We start from the raw sequence: 17,818 nt of genomic DNA, 5'->3' as shown, positions 1-17,818 counted from the left end.
CCTGATCCTGACCCTGGGGTCGGCTATATGAGGAAGGATCACATGGGGTGGGTAGACAACATCCGGGAGAATATCATGGCACCATCGAATGAGATATGGTATCCCCTTTCTTCTTTTCAGGATACACCATCCCTGCCTAATGCCTTAATGGCATACTGTAACACCTCCCTCCATCCACCTAGGAAAGATGATGAAGACCTTTTAATGAAAGCTGTATGTAAGTCATCGCAATCAGACTTACCCTTATTAATGAAAACACCATCTAAGCCTCTACCTACAAGTTATCTACAACTGACTTACCTTTAAAGAACAATCACCCAGACTTTCCATACTTAACATATAGAAATTCAAGAATGGACTTAAATTCCCATAACTACCAGAGAACTGCAACGAGGAAGATGAACAGAGGAATGCAGATCAAGGAAGGCCAGGAACACAGGCTGCGCTCTAGTCGTTGCGAGTGCCTGGGAGATTTAAACCGGTGGAGCAGCTGATTGGAGAGAGCTGCTGGAGAGAGCTGTTTCTCACGGAACGAGCCGAGAGACTGAGGCTGCCGAGAGGGTTGTGGAGCCGACCGGCTTGAGAACCGTAAACAGGAAAGCTGACCAAGAGAAGAGACATGCTGCGGGAACGCCAGAAGCCAACAGAGGACTCCCCAGTGTTTGCAGGTGTTTGACGTCAGCCTTCACCTTACCGGAGCTTGAAGACACAAAGCAAAAGAGCCCAGCAGGGACCGCGGGACGTAGAGGAGCCAAGAAGCGGATACCGCAACCGAAGAGGAGACGCCGAACAACCACTGCCGGCTTACCACTGGAGAAGGAGAAAACATCAGCCAAAGCCGGTCAGTCCACCCAGGGGAAGCAGGGACACCGGTGCTTGTTGGCAGCCATACCAAAACCAAGTAAAACTTAATGAAGCCTATGAGAGCGAAAGATCGAAGAGTATTTCTCTGAAAGAGGGAACGGAAGGAAAACACAAGACTTTCAGTTTATGAGTGTATGAGATACACATGTAAAAGAAGCCAAGGCAGGACAAAATCCCAGGCAGATAGAACATCAGAAAAAGCAGAAACAAGACTATCAATTTTGGAAAGGTGCACAGAGCCCTCCTGAGAAAAGCCCTGGCAGGGAAATATTCCAGGCAAATTAAAGGTGTAAAAAGGATATATGAGAAAGCCATGGCAAGAGAGTATACCAGGCAGTTGCAAGTGAGTGCATCTAAGAAAGCCCTGGCAGCAGAGTATACCAGGCTGTTGCAAGGGTGTTCATTTAAGAAAGTCCTGGCAGGAGAGTATACTAGGCAGTTGCAAGTGTGTGTATAAAAGGAAGCCCTGCTAGGTAAGTACACCAGGCAAGGACAAGTTGAACATTGGATAGGGAATAAATGCTTTAACTGGTCCTGAGAAAAGTAAACCAGGATTAACAAAAAGGCTGTGCTGATCACGAGAAGGGGAGCAAAAACCTGGCAAGAGAGTACACCAGGTATTGGAACAAGACAAAGACTGAGAGCCAAGTTGGTTTGTACACTAGGAGCCAAGTTGGTTTGTACACTAATTGTGTTATTACTCAAGATAAAAACCCAAGGAACTAACATAGTTGAATAAGCAACCTAGGGAGGAGAAATCCACGGGAAGGGACTTGTTCTTTGGAATAAGGAACTCTATCCTGTTCAAAACATTTATGTTGGTGTTAAACATTTTTCTTTTTGATTATTTGTGAACGATTTAAGGCCAAAGACATTACCCCTTTCACTTTAGGATTTAGTTTGTTAGAATGTGAGTGCTAGAATAGTACTTTGGACACGGCACGGTTTTGCTTTGAACATTCTGCAATTGACAGACCCTTAGTTTTGGTTTTAGGCAGGGGAGAACCTCTTAGAGCAGGTACAGAAAGGCATTTCCCCAACCCCTTTTATTTTAATAAATGTCTTTGACCAAAACTATGACTTCCTTATGACCGAGTCTCATTCCTGGCTCCTCAGACCACTATGTGGTAAAGTGGTAAAGGACATATATTTCCTTCTGTGTGTTTTTCTGCTCTTTTACCACTGGTTAAATCTTTCCAGGATCACTTCAGCTTTTTACCAGTAGTCATATCCCTCAGGATCACTTTGCATATAAGTTTCCGTATCCCACCCATGTGGTACTGAGACTCCCCAAAGTCCTGTGGTTGTTGGGTAGGGTAATTAGTTCTTAGTCCAATTAATAATTGTAATAATTGTTCATTTATAATGCGCTTAATACCAGGAACCATCTAAGTGCAAACCTGGGATTCGAAACCTGTGTTGCTATGCGTTGTCTTGCTTGCACGGACAAATGTTTTGCCGCTAAACTTTCCTCCTGGCTAATCTCACATATCTGTTGGCTTCTCCAGCAATGATACAAAGCACACGTATCCCTTCCACTCCCTGGTTCACAGGACATGTGTTCAAACAATTCTCTTAGATTCGTATACTGTGAACGGCTTCCCCACTTTCATAAACAGTGTTTGTCTTTCCTTCAATCTAATGTACTTGGTTCACATGCCTGTTCTACTCTCGCTGGCTTTCATGGTCTTGGTGGCTTCTCCAGCCTTGGTACACAATATTCACATCTCTTTCACCCCGTATTATCTCGGTTTTGTGCCTGTTGCTGTTTCCGAGCTTTCCTTACCATGAACGGCTTTTGCAGTCTTTGACCCCACAGGCTGATAGCCCTTGCTGGCATCCTCACTTTGTGAGTGTTTGCTTCCCTGTTCGGACTTGTCTCATTACGACCAGCACTTGTTGTGTCGCGCTCTGGGACTCAGGCTCCTTTCTTTTCCCTGATCTTGGCGTTGGTTGTTGAGCACCTGACCCACTACTCTGCTCTATTGGTCACGCCACCAGGGAAGATAGTTTTCTTTCCATCTGGGCTCCTTTCCTGACCAGAGCCTCTTACTTGGTCAGCATACCCGCTGCGTTGCCGACCTCGTTCACACTACAGTACCAGTGGTTCCGTGACTGGGCATAGCTCTGCCCCTCCAGGACGTGTCCACAGAGGCTCGTCTCGGCGTATCGTGGATTCTCCACCCTCCATACGAGTCGGGCATGTCGTCGGAGGTTCTTCTCTCCATTCACAGTTTTTGGCCTGTTTAAGTAATCTCAATCAAAAAAGGTGTCCTTACTTTAAGGCGGCTATCAGATGGAAGTCAGCATTACCTGAAGCCAACAGGAGATTGCTGGTATTTGTAGTTAAAATCTGAGATGAAACACTTCTTTCAAGTCCTATGTATGCAGACAATGTAGTCATTCAGGGAGGTCCACATTTGACTAGGAGTCCTTGTCCCCGAGAGTGGAGTCACTCCCAGTGAGGTCCCACTTGCCCAGGCCCCTAGGGAAGGTCTTGTGGAGCAGGCTCACCTCCCTAGCCTCACAGGGGGTGGCTCCCCTCTGGGGAGAAGGGACGAATTGTCCAGATTTGTCACATACCCTTCCTGTTAAGAGAGACGCTCCCCCTAGAATTGTAAGTGGGTAACAATTTAGAGAGTCCACATGGTCTTGTTTTTTTTGGGGAGGTCTTTTCTTTTAGTCGATCACTCTTTGCTGGTGGCTATATTTGCAAACCCATACAGATGGTGGTTCTTCTCTGAAATTTTCCCACGAGAATAACGGAGAGTATCTTGGGGATTTGTCTTTAGGAGATGGTTGTAGCAGATCTGGAAAAGTGGGGAAATCAGTCCCAAAGATTACTTCCTATGGCAGGCGAGGGTCTATGGCTGTCTGTTTGCTGTCCTCTAACCTCGAAGTTAAGGAGAATTTTGGGGTAGGCTTCCAAGTCTCTGTGGACATGTGATTTTTCAAATTTCTGTCAGCTTTGGGGTAGACTAAGTCTGAGCGTACAGCCGTCTGTTTTCTCCCTGAATCAATCAAGGCTTGGGCAGGGATATTGTTAACCCTGACTGTTTCTTGGATTTGAAATGGTTGGGGTATTCAGTAACAAACGTTGTTTCTGCTAGCCTCTCCTCTTGTGTCCCTTCTTCCTCTTATTCCTGCTTATTCCTGCTCTTCAGTCCCCACCCACCCTATTTCCATGGGTTTCTCTATCCCATTTTTAGGACAGAAGAAACACGTGGGTAGGCTAGGAGCAAAGGACTTGGTTTGTCCTACTTCTTCGCCATGGTAGATTTTATAGGGAGAGACAGTGGTCTCCGAGCTGTCTCATCTTTTGGATGGGATTTATTCGGAAGGGTTCTTTCTAACTTTCTGGGTATTTCTAGTGCAGGGACTTTAAGAGGTGATTTAAAATCTCTTAGCAGTTCCCCTTGTTTCCCTGTTGCTCTCAAGTATTTGAAGGCCTCTGAGTGGGCTTGAGCTACTTGTACAGCTGTGTCTAGGGAATGTTGAGGCTGGTGAAGGATGACTTTCTGGAGGGATGGAGGCAACGCTTGAATGAATTGTTCTAATGCAATCAGCTCGAGTACCTGGGGTTGATTCTTCTTCCCTAACCACTGACCCAGGACATTTTCAATTCTTCCAGCTAGTTATAGAGAACTTTCATGTTGAAGTAGTTGGGCCTAAATTGTCCAGATTTGTCACACTGTAACTGGAGGATCTTGTGACTGATGCAGCAAGGAGGAAATACAACCAACACTTACAATGTTCAAGAGGTGACAAACTCCAAGTCACTCATTCTCTAGACATGTCCCTCTGAACGACGATGTGCTTCGCCCGTGATGTATTTCAAGAAATTATCGAAAACTATACTTTAAGAAATACATGTTGGAAAGGGCATAAGATACATACACACTTGTCACTGGCTGATTCCTGTCCCCACCTGAACCCAACCCCCCTCTTAAAATGAAGCAGGCATAGGCATGCTCAAATGTATGTATCCAATCCCACCTCTCTCCTAAGGAAGATTCAACCCGGGCATGATGCCTACTCAAAATTTCAACTTCCTGTGCCCCCTCTCAATCAAACTCCAAGACTTATATTCTGACTTCAGTGTAAAGTGCTCGGCTACTATTCAGGTTCTGATCCACAGACAGACTAAGTGTTTTATTTAATCAAAACTAAGAAGTATGCATTTACGCATGGTGGTGATATCAATCGGCTAGCTCAGAGAGACAGGCATTCACCTCAGATATCTGTGTGCAGCCTGCAGGACGAAGGTTCACTCTCATTAGGGCCGACTCGGTCCTTCATCCTTCTGAGGTTAATAAATTGTGTACCATTATATTTGGGGAATGATAACCCTCATTATTACATAAAAAGTGGAAAACTGGCATAAAGCATTGTGTATTAAAAAAAAAAAATGAAGATTTGAATTGTCACAGCTGAGTAGATTCCAGAGTATGGCAGGGTCCTTCCATTCAGAGGCCCAGCTGCTTTTCTGACCACCAGGGTTTTGTGCTATCTAAAGCTTAGAGGGGCCACCGTTAAGCTCATGTGGTCAGTCCTGGAGTATATAACCACACTGACCACTATTTTACACTGATCACAGAGAGCATCAGCATTAGCAGTGACAGGGGCTGGTGGATTTCTAAAAACCACTGCAACATAGATCTCTAGTGCTATTTGTTCATATAAGAGGATCCCTGTATTTTCAATATTCTCACTAGTGGGTGTAATCCGTCTATAGACAGGGGCTTAGATGAAAAATCGGACCTAACTTTCCAGTTCAGAAAAATAATTTCAGTTTTATAAAAATGTAGCTGGAGCTGGCTAGTGAGCATCTTTCCTGGATAATCTTCACTGTGGCCGGCCATCATAATATGCACGATGCAGGGATTATACAAATGGTTTTGTATAAGCAAAGAAATGGATCTGTTTCTGTAACCGTCCTGTGATAGAAATGAAAGGGCTTTATACACATTAACAATGCAGGTGCGTGTTAGGACCCGAGTGGAACACCACAGGGTGCAGGTAGATACCTGGAATTCCCCACTTTTATCCTTTGTGATCATAAAACCTGGTAATGGGGGGTGGCCAAACTCGGGCCACCTGACTAATGTCTTTTAAGTTGGAGCATGTTGTCTGCAGTCTCTAGAACAGGTCCTTCCATACATGGAGTAAGTTGGTGTTGGTAATGATTCTGGGTGAAACCCACACTGAAAGGAGGAAAGACATTGATTATCTGTTAAAATTCAATTGGTTGTTTGACTGCATATGTCATCATCAGCCTGGTGATGAAAGTGAGGTTTGCGATTGGATGAAAGTTGGTCCATGGTTAAGGAGTTCAACTTGACCTCCTTAAATAACAGGACATCCAATCCTCACTGCAACAATAAGGGACTAGACCTTCTTTGGAGGATGTATCAACTATAGTGCGGATGAGCCGCCAAGTCCCAGGCAGGATTAGGGTGCAACAAATAATGGGTATTATGTTACCCTGTATATCCTGAAATATTGTCCACATATACTGACTGAGGAAGGAAAGAGCTGCCAGCATTTTTACAAGATGAATGTGAAACACCTTCATGTGGTGACGATTCCAAAAGGACTTTACATGCATCAGGAAACTCTGCCTTGTATTTTGTCAATAAAGAAATGTCCCCAGTGGCTGCACCCATTTGACCATAAAGGCAACCATAAAAGGGTTGTGTAACACAGGACGTTGTACAGTATTCCCTAAGGAGCAGGTGGTAAACTGTGATCTCAAGTGGCGATCAGGTTTATACCATAGTCTATGTTCTGTTTTCTGAGGATCACACCTTTTTCCTTTATCCACTTAAGCATCAGTATGTCATTGGAGTGTTTCTAGAGTAATGGCTGGATCAGCTACAGTAGATTCATATGAATGGAGTATAAAAAAATGAGAGCATTATAAAAGGATTACAAAAAGGCAAAGAATGAGGCTCCTGTAAGACTATCAGACACTTGGGTATGTACACTGCTGTGATCATTCTCCTCTCTGCCAAATCACTGACACCTACCTTCCTTTTTCAAGATTCTTATGCATGGAACAGCGATGTGCACTATACACACGTGCAGACCCTGCTCCCAAATAAAGTCTACTTCCCATATCTGTACCTGTGAATCGATCCAAAGTTTTGTTAAGCATCTGGTTGTCAAAGTAACCTGACTGTCACTTACCTCACTGTAAAATAGTGGAGAAAAATATGTAAACTTTTTCACCTCGGTTCTCTTTTCCTTTCCCCTATCATCGCATAGACATAATGCTAGCCTTAAACGAAGTGTACCCTCTACCACCCTCTCCATGCGCTCCAAAGACACCTTAGACTCAATTGTAGAACATCTTTTTCGACTGAAAAAGAATGTAATGGTGACACTGTAGCTGGAAGTGCCCCCACGACTTTGAATAACTCCTCTTCTACCGTTTTAGGAAGTCAGTAAGAAAAGCGGGCGAGCACCTCTGCAGCCTAAAGTGAAAGCCTAAATGGACCGAGAGTCCAGGTGCAGTTTATAGCCCATATGTATGGAAATTGAAAGTAAATTATTCTCCAAGCATATGCATGCTTGGAATTAACCCGAGACAAATAATATTCATAGCTGGGCAGCACGCCTTCTCCTTGATTTAGAAACAGGGGTCCAAGTAGTTTTGTGACTTTGGATGATCTAGGTCAAGGAAGATGTTTTCAGGGTTTTGAGAAGAGATCATAAAGTATCTAGCGGGGATATTGCTCCTGGGAAGATTTGCTTCTTGTTTGTTAGCTCTTCAATGGATCAAGGCAGGGCTCTAAGAAAACCTAGAGGCTGCGTTAACTGAAGCCTCTTTCTGCGAAGCAGAAAGTAGAAGCCAGATGCAACAAATCCATAGCATTTGTGAGCAATGTATTTTTAAAATGTGTGCCATATGTGTATATGTGTACCTATGTTAGCAAAGGATGACATCACAAGCACTGATTAGTGATAAGCTCTAGCAGGAGTTTCACTGTTAATTAATAATGATAAGATAAGTGGCATAGATAACTGATTCTGTGATTAACCTGGCAGGGATTCTGAAGTATTGATATTTTCAGTAATGTAAAAGCACCATTGACAGCTAATGCCAATCATGCATATAAATAATGCTCAGATTTCAAACAAATCCTGTTTTCGTCACTCCACATTGATGTATTTTGATAGTAGATGTTTATCCAACTGTGACACAGGTGCGTTTCCATTCCAAGCACTCTGACAAAGCATTATGTTGTATAGTGAGGTACAATTCAATGGGCCTCATTACGAGTTTGGCGGTAGCCATGCCGTTTTTAGCGGCATGGCTACCCCCAAACTCGGGTCCGGGTCCCGCAAAATGGGAATTACCGGGCCATTCCGACCTTTGCGGGCCCGGTAATTCCCATTCGCGGGACCCGGATCCGGTACGTCCCCATTCCCATTTGAGCCCCCATAGGGCTCAATGGGAATGGGGAGGATGCTAACAACGGACCCGTTAATGACGGGTCCGTTTTTAGCATCCTGTTCTGCTAGCGGGTGCCGCTCTGCACTTCTGGTCTGGCCAGGCATACAGAGTGGGACCCGCTGCAGAACCCGTAATGTGGCGGCCCGGTATGAACGGTGTTGGTCCCTTACCGGCACCGTTCATACCGTGGCCGCCACAGTCGTAATGAGGCCCAATATCTACCGAATAAAGTGAAGCATTGGAGAGCGTCTTCATAGTAGGCAAGAGTGCTGTGAGTGTCAAGCTGTGCCTGGTCTTCTACTTGTCAGTGCAAAACAACCCAATCACAGAGCTGGCCTGGGATACAACTATCTTGACTACCCCCTGAGAAGAAAGGCAAGTGAGTTTAGCACTGTTATCTGTATAAAGATTTAATCTTAAAATCTTACCCAAACTTGACCTGGTGTTAGAGCGCTCAATTATTGCTCTCTTGCTTGGGTTATTGAGGACCGACCTCTTGGCAAGAGAAATGTCTGCTGTTACTCTGGTTATTGATATCCTGAAAAGAGAACAGAGCCAATCAATTGTGAGTTACAATACTGGAAAGCTATTATTATAGAGGAAGGGAGATCGAATCAAAGGACTTTTGCCTTACTGACAAATAGCGAATACATGGTTGTCTAATCACAGATTTTTCTTCTATAGTTCTTCAACAAAGGTAAACTCTCACCATAGGACGCGTGCTTTCACCTCAGGGCACAGCAAAGGATTATGTGTATGAACCCATTCTGCTAGCCATGGAAACTCTAAGTAAAGAGACACGTCTTCAGCAGGGTATCAGATTGCTCTAGCCTGGGGGATGGTATTATACCCCTAAGTAACACTGCAAAATTGGGCGTCCACTACTTTTCCAGATGAAAGCTTTCTCTCTGATGGTTACTCTCTGCCCAGGATAAATGCAGGATCCCGTTTGTATTGAAGAGAAGGCAACAGGTGTTTTGTGTATGTGGGCCACGTGCTCACAAGACAGGACTGCTTAAAGCTTGCTGCAGTAGTCCAGTTATGACTACAGGTAAACAGACTACTATAGAAAGGTGTCCATGGTGTCATTGGAGAACAATGATAAGGCGAATGAGCACCGAGGAGGTAATGTAATGGCACCTCCTAGCCAATCATGAACCCCAGAAGGCAGACTTTTTCTTATGCTACTGCACGCCTTCTGAGCCTCCTGAGAAGTGGGAGGCTGCCATATTTCCTGCCGGGGCAAAAGCATTTGCTTCCCCTTGCTACTTCCACATCCCCCCAACCCTCACCCCACTTACCTGCGGCATCCTCACCCATTGCCAGCTCCCCACAACTCCTGCTGTCACTCGGTCAGTGGGCGTCATAAGAGTGGAGAACAGACTACATGTAGTTCCCTCACCCCTATGTCCATGGTGGCCATTTAATGTAGTTTTTTTTTAAAGTTGAGAAATGTCAACTGTGCTGTTTCTCAACATAAACAAAAAAGGCATTAAGACCCCAGAAATCATGCTGGCGTGCTTTGCTTGAATCTGTAAATTTGGCCCTGGCCATTACTGACCTTCACTCCTCTTCAACCTTGGGGTTTCCCTGCTATCCAACAGGTGAGACCAAATATGTGCTACCGCTTATGGTCCTAGTGCAAAGCCCCCCCTCCTGTCTTCTTGCTCCTTAAAAAGAATCATGTGTCATGCCTTTGACTTTGCTAAGTCCTCTCACTATCCCACCCTCACCACCTCTCTGCTCTCTCCCTCGCAGGTTATCTTGGATGCTCCAGTCCATATTAGTTTCCCCTTCAATACTCTCAAGCCCCTATTTTCTCATTTATTTTTTCTCTCCTGATCACTTTGCCGGCAACTTTTCAACTAAATCTGCAACACTCTCACTAAACCCCTCCCCTTTCTCCTCCTCCTCTTCGCCACCACCCACTCTAACTGCATCCATTCTCTGGGATTCCTCACCCACCACTCCACTCCACTGCAATGACACCAATCACCTTGTGTGCAGAACCCTTTACACCCCAGGCTGTTAAGCTAAGCCTGCTTTCATACTCTCTATTAAAAACACAATGGTTGTCCCTAAAAATCAAGCTGATGGCATATTCCCCTTCAACACAACTGTTCTAAAATCATAGAGCACGTGGCGCTCAACCGCCTCACCTCTTCCTACTGTGGGTTTGCAAGCAATCATTCTACAAAAACAGTCCTCACACGTATGTAACTTCATCACCACTGCTCGTTATTCCCACATACACTCCATCCTCATCCTGCTTTACCTCTCTTCCATACTGTTGACCACTCACCTCTTCGATTGAATCACTATTATCGCCACTTCCATGGCACTGCCCTTGCCAATATTGCCTCCTATCTAGATAACCACTGCTTGTCTAACTGCTGGTTTTGTAGAACACCATTACCCAACTATCTACCAGTCAGAGTCCACAAGGGTCAGTTCCTTTCTACACCTCGCCCCTGGCAAGTGACTGTTCTCATATGAGCTCTTTGAGGATGACACGCACATTGTTTTCTCCTTAGCACCAGAGCTATCTTACTGCATCACAGACTTCCTGGACACTATATACTACCGGATGGCGCTATGCTGCCTGATGCATTAGTCCTCCAGCTCTGAGGTGATCTACCTCCCCTCTTGTAATGCTGCACTCCACATTCCTTCTTTAAAATATGTTCCCCTTGACACACTCTCTTTACTCCCCATTGTGGCTGAAGCCTTTGGGTTCTCGTTGACAGCTATCTCAAACTACAGAAGTCAATTACCTCCACTGCTATGGATACCCGGTTCAACCTCAGGGAAAGCCATAAAGTCAACCCAAACTCAATTTTCATTCCACTAAATCTGGTATTTCCAAACCTTAGGCGGGATAACCATTCAAGCCTCCTCATGGGACTAACTTCCTTCTCCTATTACAAAGCCCTTAACTTTGCTGCCCACATGAAATTGCTCCCTATTCAAATTCCTTCTTGTCCACAAATCTATCCATGGGCTACCTTCAGAAAACCTGGCTAGCCCCATCTCTTGCTAATCACTGCCAAGCCCTTCTCAACAGTTGTGTTTCCCATCCTTCCTGTGATAACTATCACTTGCGCTTCTTCTCCCTACTCTGGAACTCTCTAACCTCTGACCTCAAGTCCATCTCCACTGTGTTTGATTTGAAGACTACCCCGAAGAAGCATCAAATTTTTCCTAAAGGAGTACCCAAGCTGTCTGTACCACCGATCTTACCATCATTTCCCATCCTGCCCTCTGAAATAAGATGCTTTGGAAATCGGTAATTGTGCAGCATATGCAAATGTTATGTTATGTTAAAGAATATTTATACCGCACACTATCACCACCAAAGTGGTCCTCTGGCGGATCTGAGAAGCAAGAGGGCAGGGTAAGTTAGTAGGGCTTAGCGGTAAACGTCTCAGGAAAGCTGTGAAGTTTTGTTGGCAGCTTCAATTCGGTTTACACCGTTCGCTGAGCTTGGGTGTGATTTTTCAGTCGGTAGCTGTCGTGTGCTGTTGTGCGATGCTATGTGTGATTTGTTTCATTGTTGTGGTGTGGTGAAGTGTGTGCGGTTTATGCCAATGTTTATTGTGTAATACATTTGAAATTATGATCAGTGCAATGCCCTCTTTCTGCCCCCACTCACCCTACTTCATCTGATTAATAGTGCTGTCCTGCATCTAATCTGCTATTGGAAAGCACCCAATCTTCTGAATGCTGTCAGCCATGCATGTTTATATGCAGAGTTTCTTGTCAAAACTCTGCCCCCAGTCTTCCGAAATACAACTACTATGATGCATCTAGCTTGCTGCATTCGAGAATGTTTTCTTCTCTTTTGACAGTCAGAAAGTGTGGAATCTAGGCTCCAACCAACTACAGAACCTAGCATTCTGGGCATCTCCTTTGTTCTTCTCACTGTTTCCAGCTCTCTAGCCAATTAGCAAGCTTGGGATGGAGGGTCCAATCACCACTAAATGCTGCATTGCAAGCATACCTTTGTGATTTGTACACACAGCTGAAGGGGACATGGACAAGTGGTGCCACAGAAAGTCCCAGGTGAGACCGCCCTCTTCCCGGCACAAGCTCTATTAGCATTAGAGCCCTTACCATTGCGCTCTCTTGTGCGCTAAACAAACCTCACCCTCGCTAGAGACCCTGGTGTTTATCTCGGAACCACTAACTTGGGCGGCAGTCCCCTACCACACAATAGAGCCCTCTGACGCAGGCTCTAACGCTTCCTTAGGAATCTCACATGTGTGAGCTTACTTACGTTTTGGGGATAGTGTTTGCTGCTTGCATTCGGATGATAGAAGGCACTTGAGGATGGATGTCCCCTTCAAACCCAGACTTTGGGCCTCATAACGACCCATGTGGAATGGGTTTAACAGCGTCAGTAAAGGTGCCGGCGCCGTTAAACCCATTCTGCCCTATTACGAGGTTCCCTTGTGGGACCAGCTCTGGACCAGACGTCCTTTGCGGGTCCCGCGAGGCGACCAGGGAGCTAACAACGGGTCTGTTATTAACAGGCCCGTTGTTAATTCCCTCCCCATTCCCATTGAGCCCTATGGGGGCTCGAATGGGAATGGGGAAGGTCCTGGTCTGGATACCCTGAGTGGGGAAATACCGGGCCCACCAAAGTCGGAATGGCCCGGTATTTCCCCATTCAGGGACCACGGACCCAGACCCGAGTTTGGAGGCAGCCATGCCCTTATTAAGGGCATGGCTGCCTCCAAACTCGTAATGAGGCCCTTTGTTTCCCCCAACACAAAAGGAATCTCTTTCCTTAATACTCTGCGCCTGAGAAAATAATGTAATTGTGTCTATAAAACCAAGCTGACCGAGGACTGGCAGGCAAGCATGAGTGACACCGTGTTCTACTAGAGACTTCATTGGAAAAAATGCATAATAATCAGTAAACCCTTTCTCTGCTCTAGTTGGACATGTGTTAACAACTTCCACATCGCACAAAATATTTAAAAAAAAGTGGATTTTGCTCTGGTACCCGAGTATGCAGCTTCATGGTTCCATTACCATGTGTCCCAGGCGTGCAGCTTATGGCAAAGTAAAGTAAATGTGATGCTCTGGCAACTGTACACTCATTACGCAACTTATTAGACAACTTTGTAAGGTAAATAGTATATGCATGTAATCGCATTAGATTAAGCAGCTGTATAATACAATCATAGCCCCACCACCCCCCCCCGCCCCCCCACCCTCGCCCCTCTTTTTCCTTTGTGAATACTGGCTTTGTTAAATATGAATGTTACCTCCATGCCAAAAGGTGACACTTCCTCCATGTTCACAGTGCTGGATAGGCTACATGGTAACATAATATCATAGTAGGTAACTGGTCTGCTGAGGTGCTGCACACATTGGGAGACTAATCAGGATGTTTCAATACATAAAACCCAAAACGGGCTAGAAAGCAACACAACAAATACCCTACCTTCACGAAGATACAATCGCCTAATTTAAGCCATGCTAATGAACACACACAGCGACTCATAAAAGCGACTCCAAAACATGTTAGAAAAGAGATTAGGTTCTCAGGAAGCACTGTTGTGATCAAGTTGATCTCAAGATATGGTGATCTACACTGCTGCCGAGCTACCCCTATCGCACAGCATCTCTCATTTCCAGCAACAACACAAAAACGTGAGACTGTTCTGCACATATTTAACTTGGATATTTCTTCTCCTGCTTCTTTGACATCGTGCATTTCTGTCTGGATCGCAACAGACACTGCAACCCCCCCCAGGCCCCAACATATGCGAATGACCGTATTTCTCACCTCCCATCAAACCTGTGCTTCAAGAAGTCAAAAAGCGCTTTCTGCATCATGTCTGTCACCTTCCCCGAAGCGAGGGAAATTGAAAAGGAAAAGGGATAGAAAGAAAGAAGTTAAAGGCAAGAAAAGAAGGAAAAGCCAGAAGACAGACATTACTGATCAATTGCCTACACGTAGACGGGGCTCATTTCAATGCGAGGCTCACATGTGCTCTGGCGTACAGCGTTTTAATTGCATTCAGAAAGAATTAATCAACACCCAGCCACACGTTCTTTGCAAGTTTTCCAGTTGACACTTTCAGGTGCCCTAGCCGCTAGCGGTCGCGCAGAAACGCGAAGCGCAAGGAAAAGATTGCAGCTCTTGGAAGCGCCATCTAGGCGGGTCAACCATTCTTCTAGGATGCAAAGGGATTTATTTGCAGGCTTCGTTCTAATTTTAAAGATCTCGTGCAAGCAAAGATTACACATTCCCTTCCTTGTTTAGGAACCTTAGCCTATGGAAGATCAGGTACCACCCAACATTCACACCCACAACATTGCAATGTAGATTGGAGCCGGGGAGGGGTTTACTTAGAGAGGGTGGGAGAGTACACTGGGGACGTGGGTGGAGAACCCCCAATAAATTCAAGAGAAAGAGAGGAAAAGAAAAAACGAAGAACACACATTAGTTGACATCTGAATCCGAGGAAAAAACATACTTGCGAGTCAGACAGATTGAAATCCCGCTTTTCCCCCACACCCAAGATGTGTCTTTGCATCCTGATACTATGCAAGTATTCCATGCAAGTAACCCACATCTTCCATCCCAAAAGAGTCTGCAGGAGGGTTTGTTTCTGGTAGTTCAAACTGCGATGCAGAGAAGTGGCACCACTTTCAGTCTCTATTTAGCAACTTTGGCATTTAGTAGTCAAAATGTTTTAGCCCTTGTTCGTTCACGAGAAAAGAGATTCTATAGAGCCAAAAGGACCAGGCAACTTTATTTTTAATTGTTTTTTTATAACCACTTAATACCTGAGTTCCGTTTCTAAGTGTGAATCGGGGGTTTGAATCTCTGTTGCTCTTGTTGTCTAGTTTCCAAGACCAGCACGTTGACTCTGAGCTATCCTCCATTCAATGACTTACAGATACTCTAGAAACACATCAGATGTCGGGACTCTCAAGAACCCGTTTCAGCTACTGGAAGGGGCCTATTGTGGCAGGAATGATCATATTCATTTGCATGTGATCTGCATTTCATTGCTGTTGGCCCAATAACAAGCCTCATTGCTCGGATGTATTCACAATGCATTTTTATTTTACTTTTCTTGTAGAAGATTGTGCAAGGTTTTAATGTTAAGCCAAATCACAATAACAAATACATGTAGAAAAGCCTGCATTGTATTATCACTTAACAGAATCTATTTCCCACTTGTACCAACCAATGATATACAAATGCACACTTAGGACAATCATTTTTAGTACGTCCAGAAGGAAACAAATAACAGACTTTAAAACGTGTACATGTTCACTGTGAATGTGTACCACTAATTGTGACTAGTAATAAGCCTTATGTGTAAATTACCCAGCACCATACGGTTCAATGTACAATTCAGTACTGTTACATACCACACATTGTATGAAAGCGCACCCTTCATGTTAAAGATGTGACATTAACCTAGGAGAGCAGCAGTATGCTATGATGTCACAGCCTATCAGGGCGTACACATTAAAGGCATGTTTGTAATGACGAGCACAGCAGGTAGCAAATGGCAGCCAAAGTGCTTAATGAGTAGAGTGACCATAATTTAAAACCGAAACCGAATAATTATGCCAAGTGAATACCATAGACATAAAAGAAGGACATCAACGGCCGATCCTTTCAATACATATCATAGACAAGAAAGGCTAAACCCACAGACTGATGTGCACAATCATCCGAGTTTTCTTCATTTTCTTTGCTGGATTGGGGCATATTTAACCTCTTACAGGTTCATTTATTTCAGGGTTATTGTAACGAAAATTGGTGGCATTTGAAGTCATGTAAGCCTTTTCAGGGCGATGTGGGGTCTTTTTATGCATTCTACTTGAGTGCACGAATGGAGATGGATAATGATGGAACAGTCCCGGGGCACTGGGTGTACGTGTAATATTTGTTTGTCTTCCTCTTCCCTCACGCATACAACATTTTATTAATTTTGTATGTGTCGCTCTCTCCATCACAGAGCTTTTCCCATTCTATGCATCTCAACATTTCTCCACATGGTCTTTTAATTTTCTCACTTTTTCTCTTATCTTGTATCACCCATCCTTCTGCCACTTCCTCCACTGGTTTCCCTGCCACTTTATCCTGGCCTGCACTGGCCCAATCTAAGAGAAGTCCTCTGGTAAGGGGCGTGTTTTGAAGCCTTTCATTAAGGACGTATGACTGTTTTACAGAAGTTTCTCGTGATGGAGATATGTCATAAAAAATAAGGACGCTTCCCACCCGCCCTTAAATAAGGACGTTTGGTCACCCTATTATAGGGAAATAGTACAAGGTGAGTAAACAGTGCTCATGTTAACCCCTTTTTGTGCGTTTGAGTCCCGAAAAAGGCACACAACTTCCAAAAAGTCAAAGATTTCCGTAGAATGTAATGTGCCTAAGATATGACTTCCAGCTCTGGGGGTTTCCAAAGTACTCTCTGAAAATCTTATGGCACTTTCCCTGATTGTCTCCCAGACCCTCTGCCTTCACATCTTGATGCTGCACTGAGGCCTGAACAAATGCAATCCTCGGTCTTGAAAAAATGCCAGGAATTCCGACAATCCGATCTATGGAATGGGAATTTAGCGGCGTTTCTCCAGCGCCTGCAATATCTCGCTAATACCGGGATATCGGACGGCGAAAGCGGTAAGGCAGTTTTGCCAGTATCCCGCCGGAATTGCTGGCGGGATACTGGCAAAACTGTAATGAGGGTTTAAAAGTTACCCTAGGCTTAAAAAACTGAAGGCAGAATAAACCTAACCATAATTTTTACCCGACAATTAATTTCCATGTTTTGGTAATGGAAGATGATTACTTGCAAAATTGAAAGTGAATGTATTCTGAATATCAGATGACTTCCACATTTTTAGGCTTGGAATTCTATGACTTCCTCTGCCAAAACGAAACGGAAAACACTGTGCATGAAAGGGTTAAGAAAAGTGCGTTATTATTCTATTGTGTTTGGTTACATAGAAAACCTTTACAAGCATAAAATAATTTGACATACAACAATTCTTTCATATATCATCTTGGTTACAAATTCGATCTTCATAAAAACATTTTCTTTCTTTTATAGTTCCGCCTTTACATAAAACTAAAAACATTCTTAGACATCACTCCTTTCATGTTCACATTGGTTGGTCCCCGTAACATTAATTCATTATGCATTAATCAGCATTAATTGTTCATCAATCGCTGCCAAGATTTTCGTAAGTCTGATAATTATGTTAATACTGTTTCTCCAAATGCATTTATTCCATAACGCATTCCTTGTTAACACAGATCCTGAGTACCAATAGGTCCCAAATTCGTTCAGTCTTAGCACCTCAAAATGCTCACAGAATAACAACAAATGTTTCAGGGTCTCAACCACCTTTTCAATTCTACAAAAACGGCATTCCCCCTTTCGTGTACTGGACACTTCCTTTATTTTATCCCAATGCTGCACATGCTCGTTAGTGTGACATTGATTCAATTTG

At 44.3% G+C, this 17,818-nt stretch overlaps 1 protein-coding gene across 5 annotated transcripts in view; it reads right to left on the bottom strand.

The window, feature by feature from the left end:
* The window catches only part of CACNB4 (calcium voltage-gated channel auxiliary subunit beta 4), a 1,461,524-nt gene that overhangs the window by 179,310 nt on the left and 1,264,396 nt on the right, over positions 1 to 17,818 (bottom strand). For all 5 annotated transcript variants that reach the window (XM_069616452.1, XM_069616451.1, XM_069616454.1 and 2 more), the window contains 2 exons: positions 14,121 to 14,179; positions 8,752 to 8,861 (listed from right to left, as the gene is read on the bottom strand). In XM_069616452.1, the coding sequence (XP_069472553.1) occupies positions 8,752 to 8,861; positions 14,121 to 14,179 (169 nt within the window). The remainder of the gene's footprint in view (positions 1 to 8,751; positions 8,862 to 14,120; positions 14,180 to 17,818) is intronic.

Source organism: Ambystoma mexicanum, chromosome 9, assembly GCF_040938575.1.
Source record: "Ambystoma mexicanum isolate Mex_15411 chromosome 9, UKY_AmexF1_1, whole genome shotgun sequence".
NCBI classification, from domain to species: Eukaryota; Metazoa; Chordata; class Amphibia; order Caudata; family Ambystomatidae; genus Ambystoma; species Ambystoma mexicanum.
The sequence above is the reverse complement of the archived record's forward strand: the minus strand, read 5'-3'. Positions and strand labels throughout refer to the sequence as shown.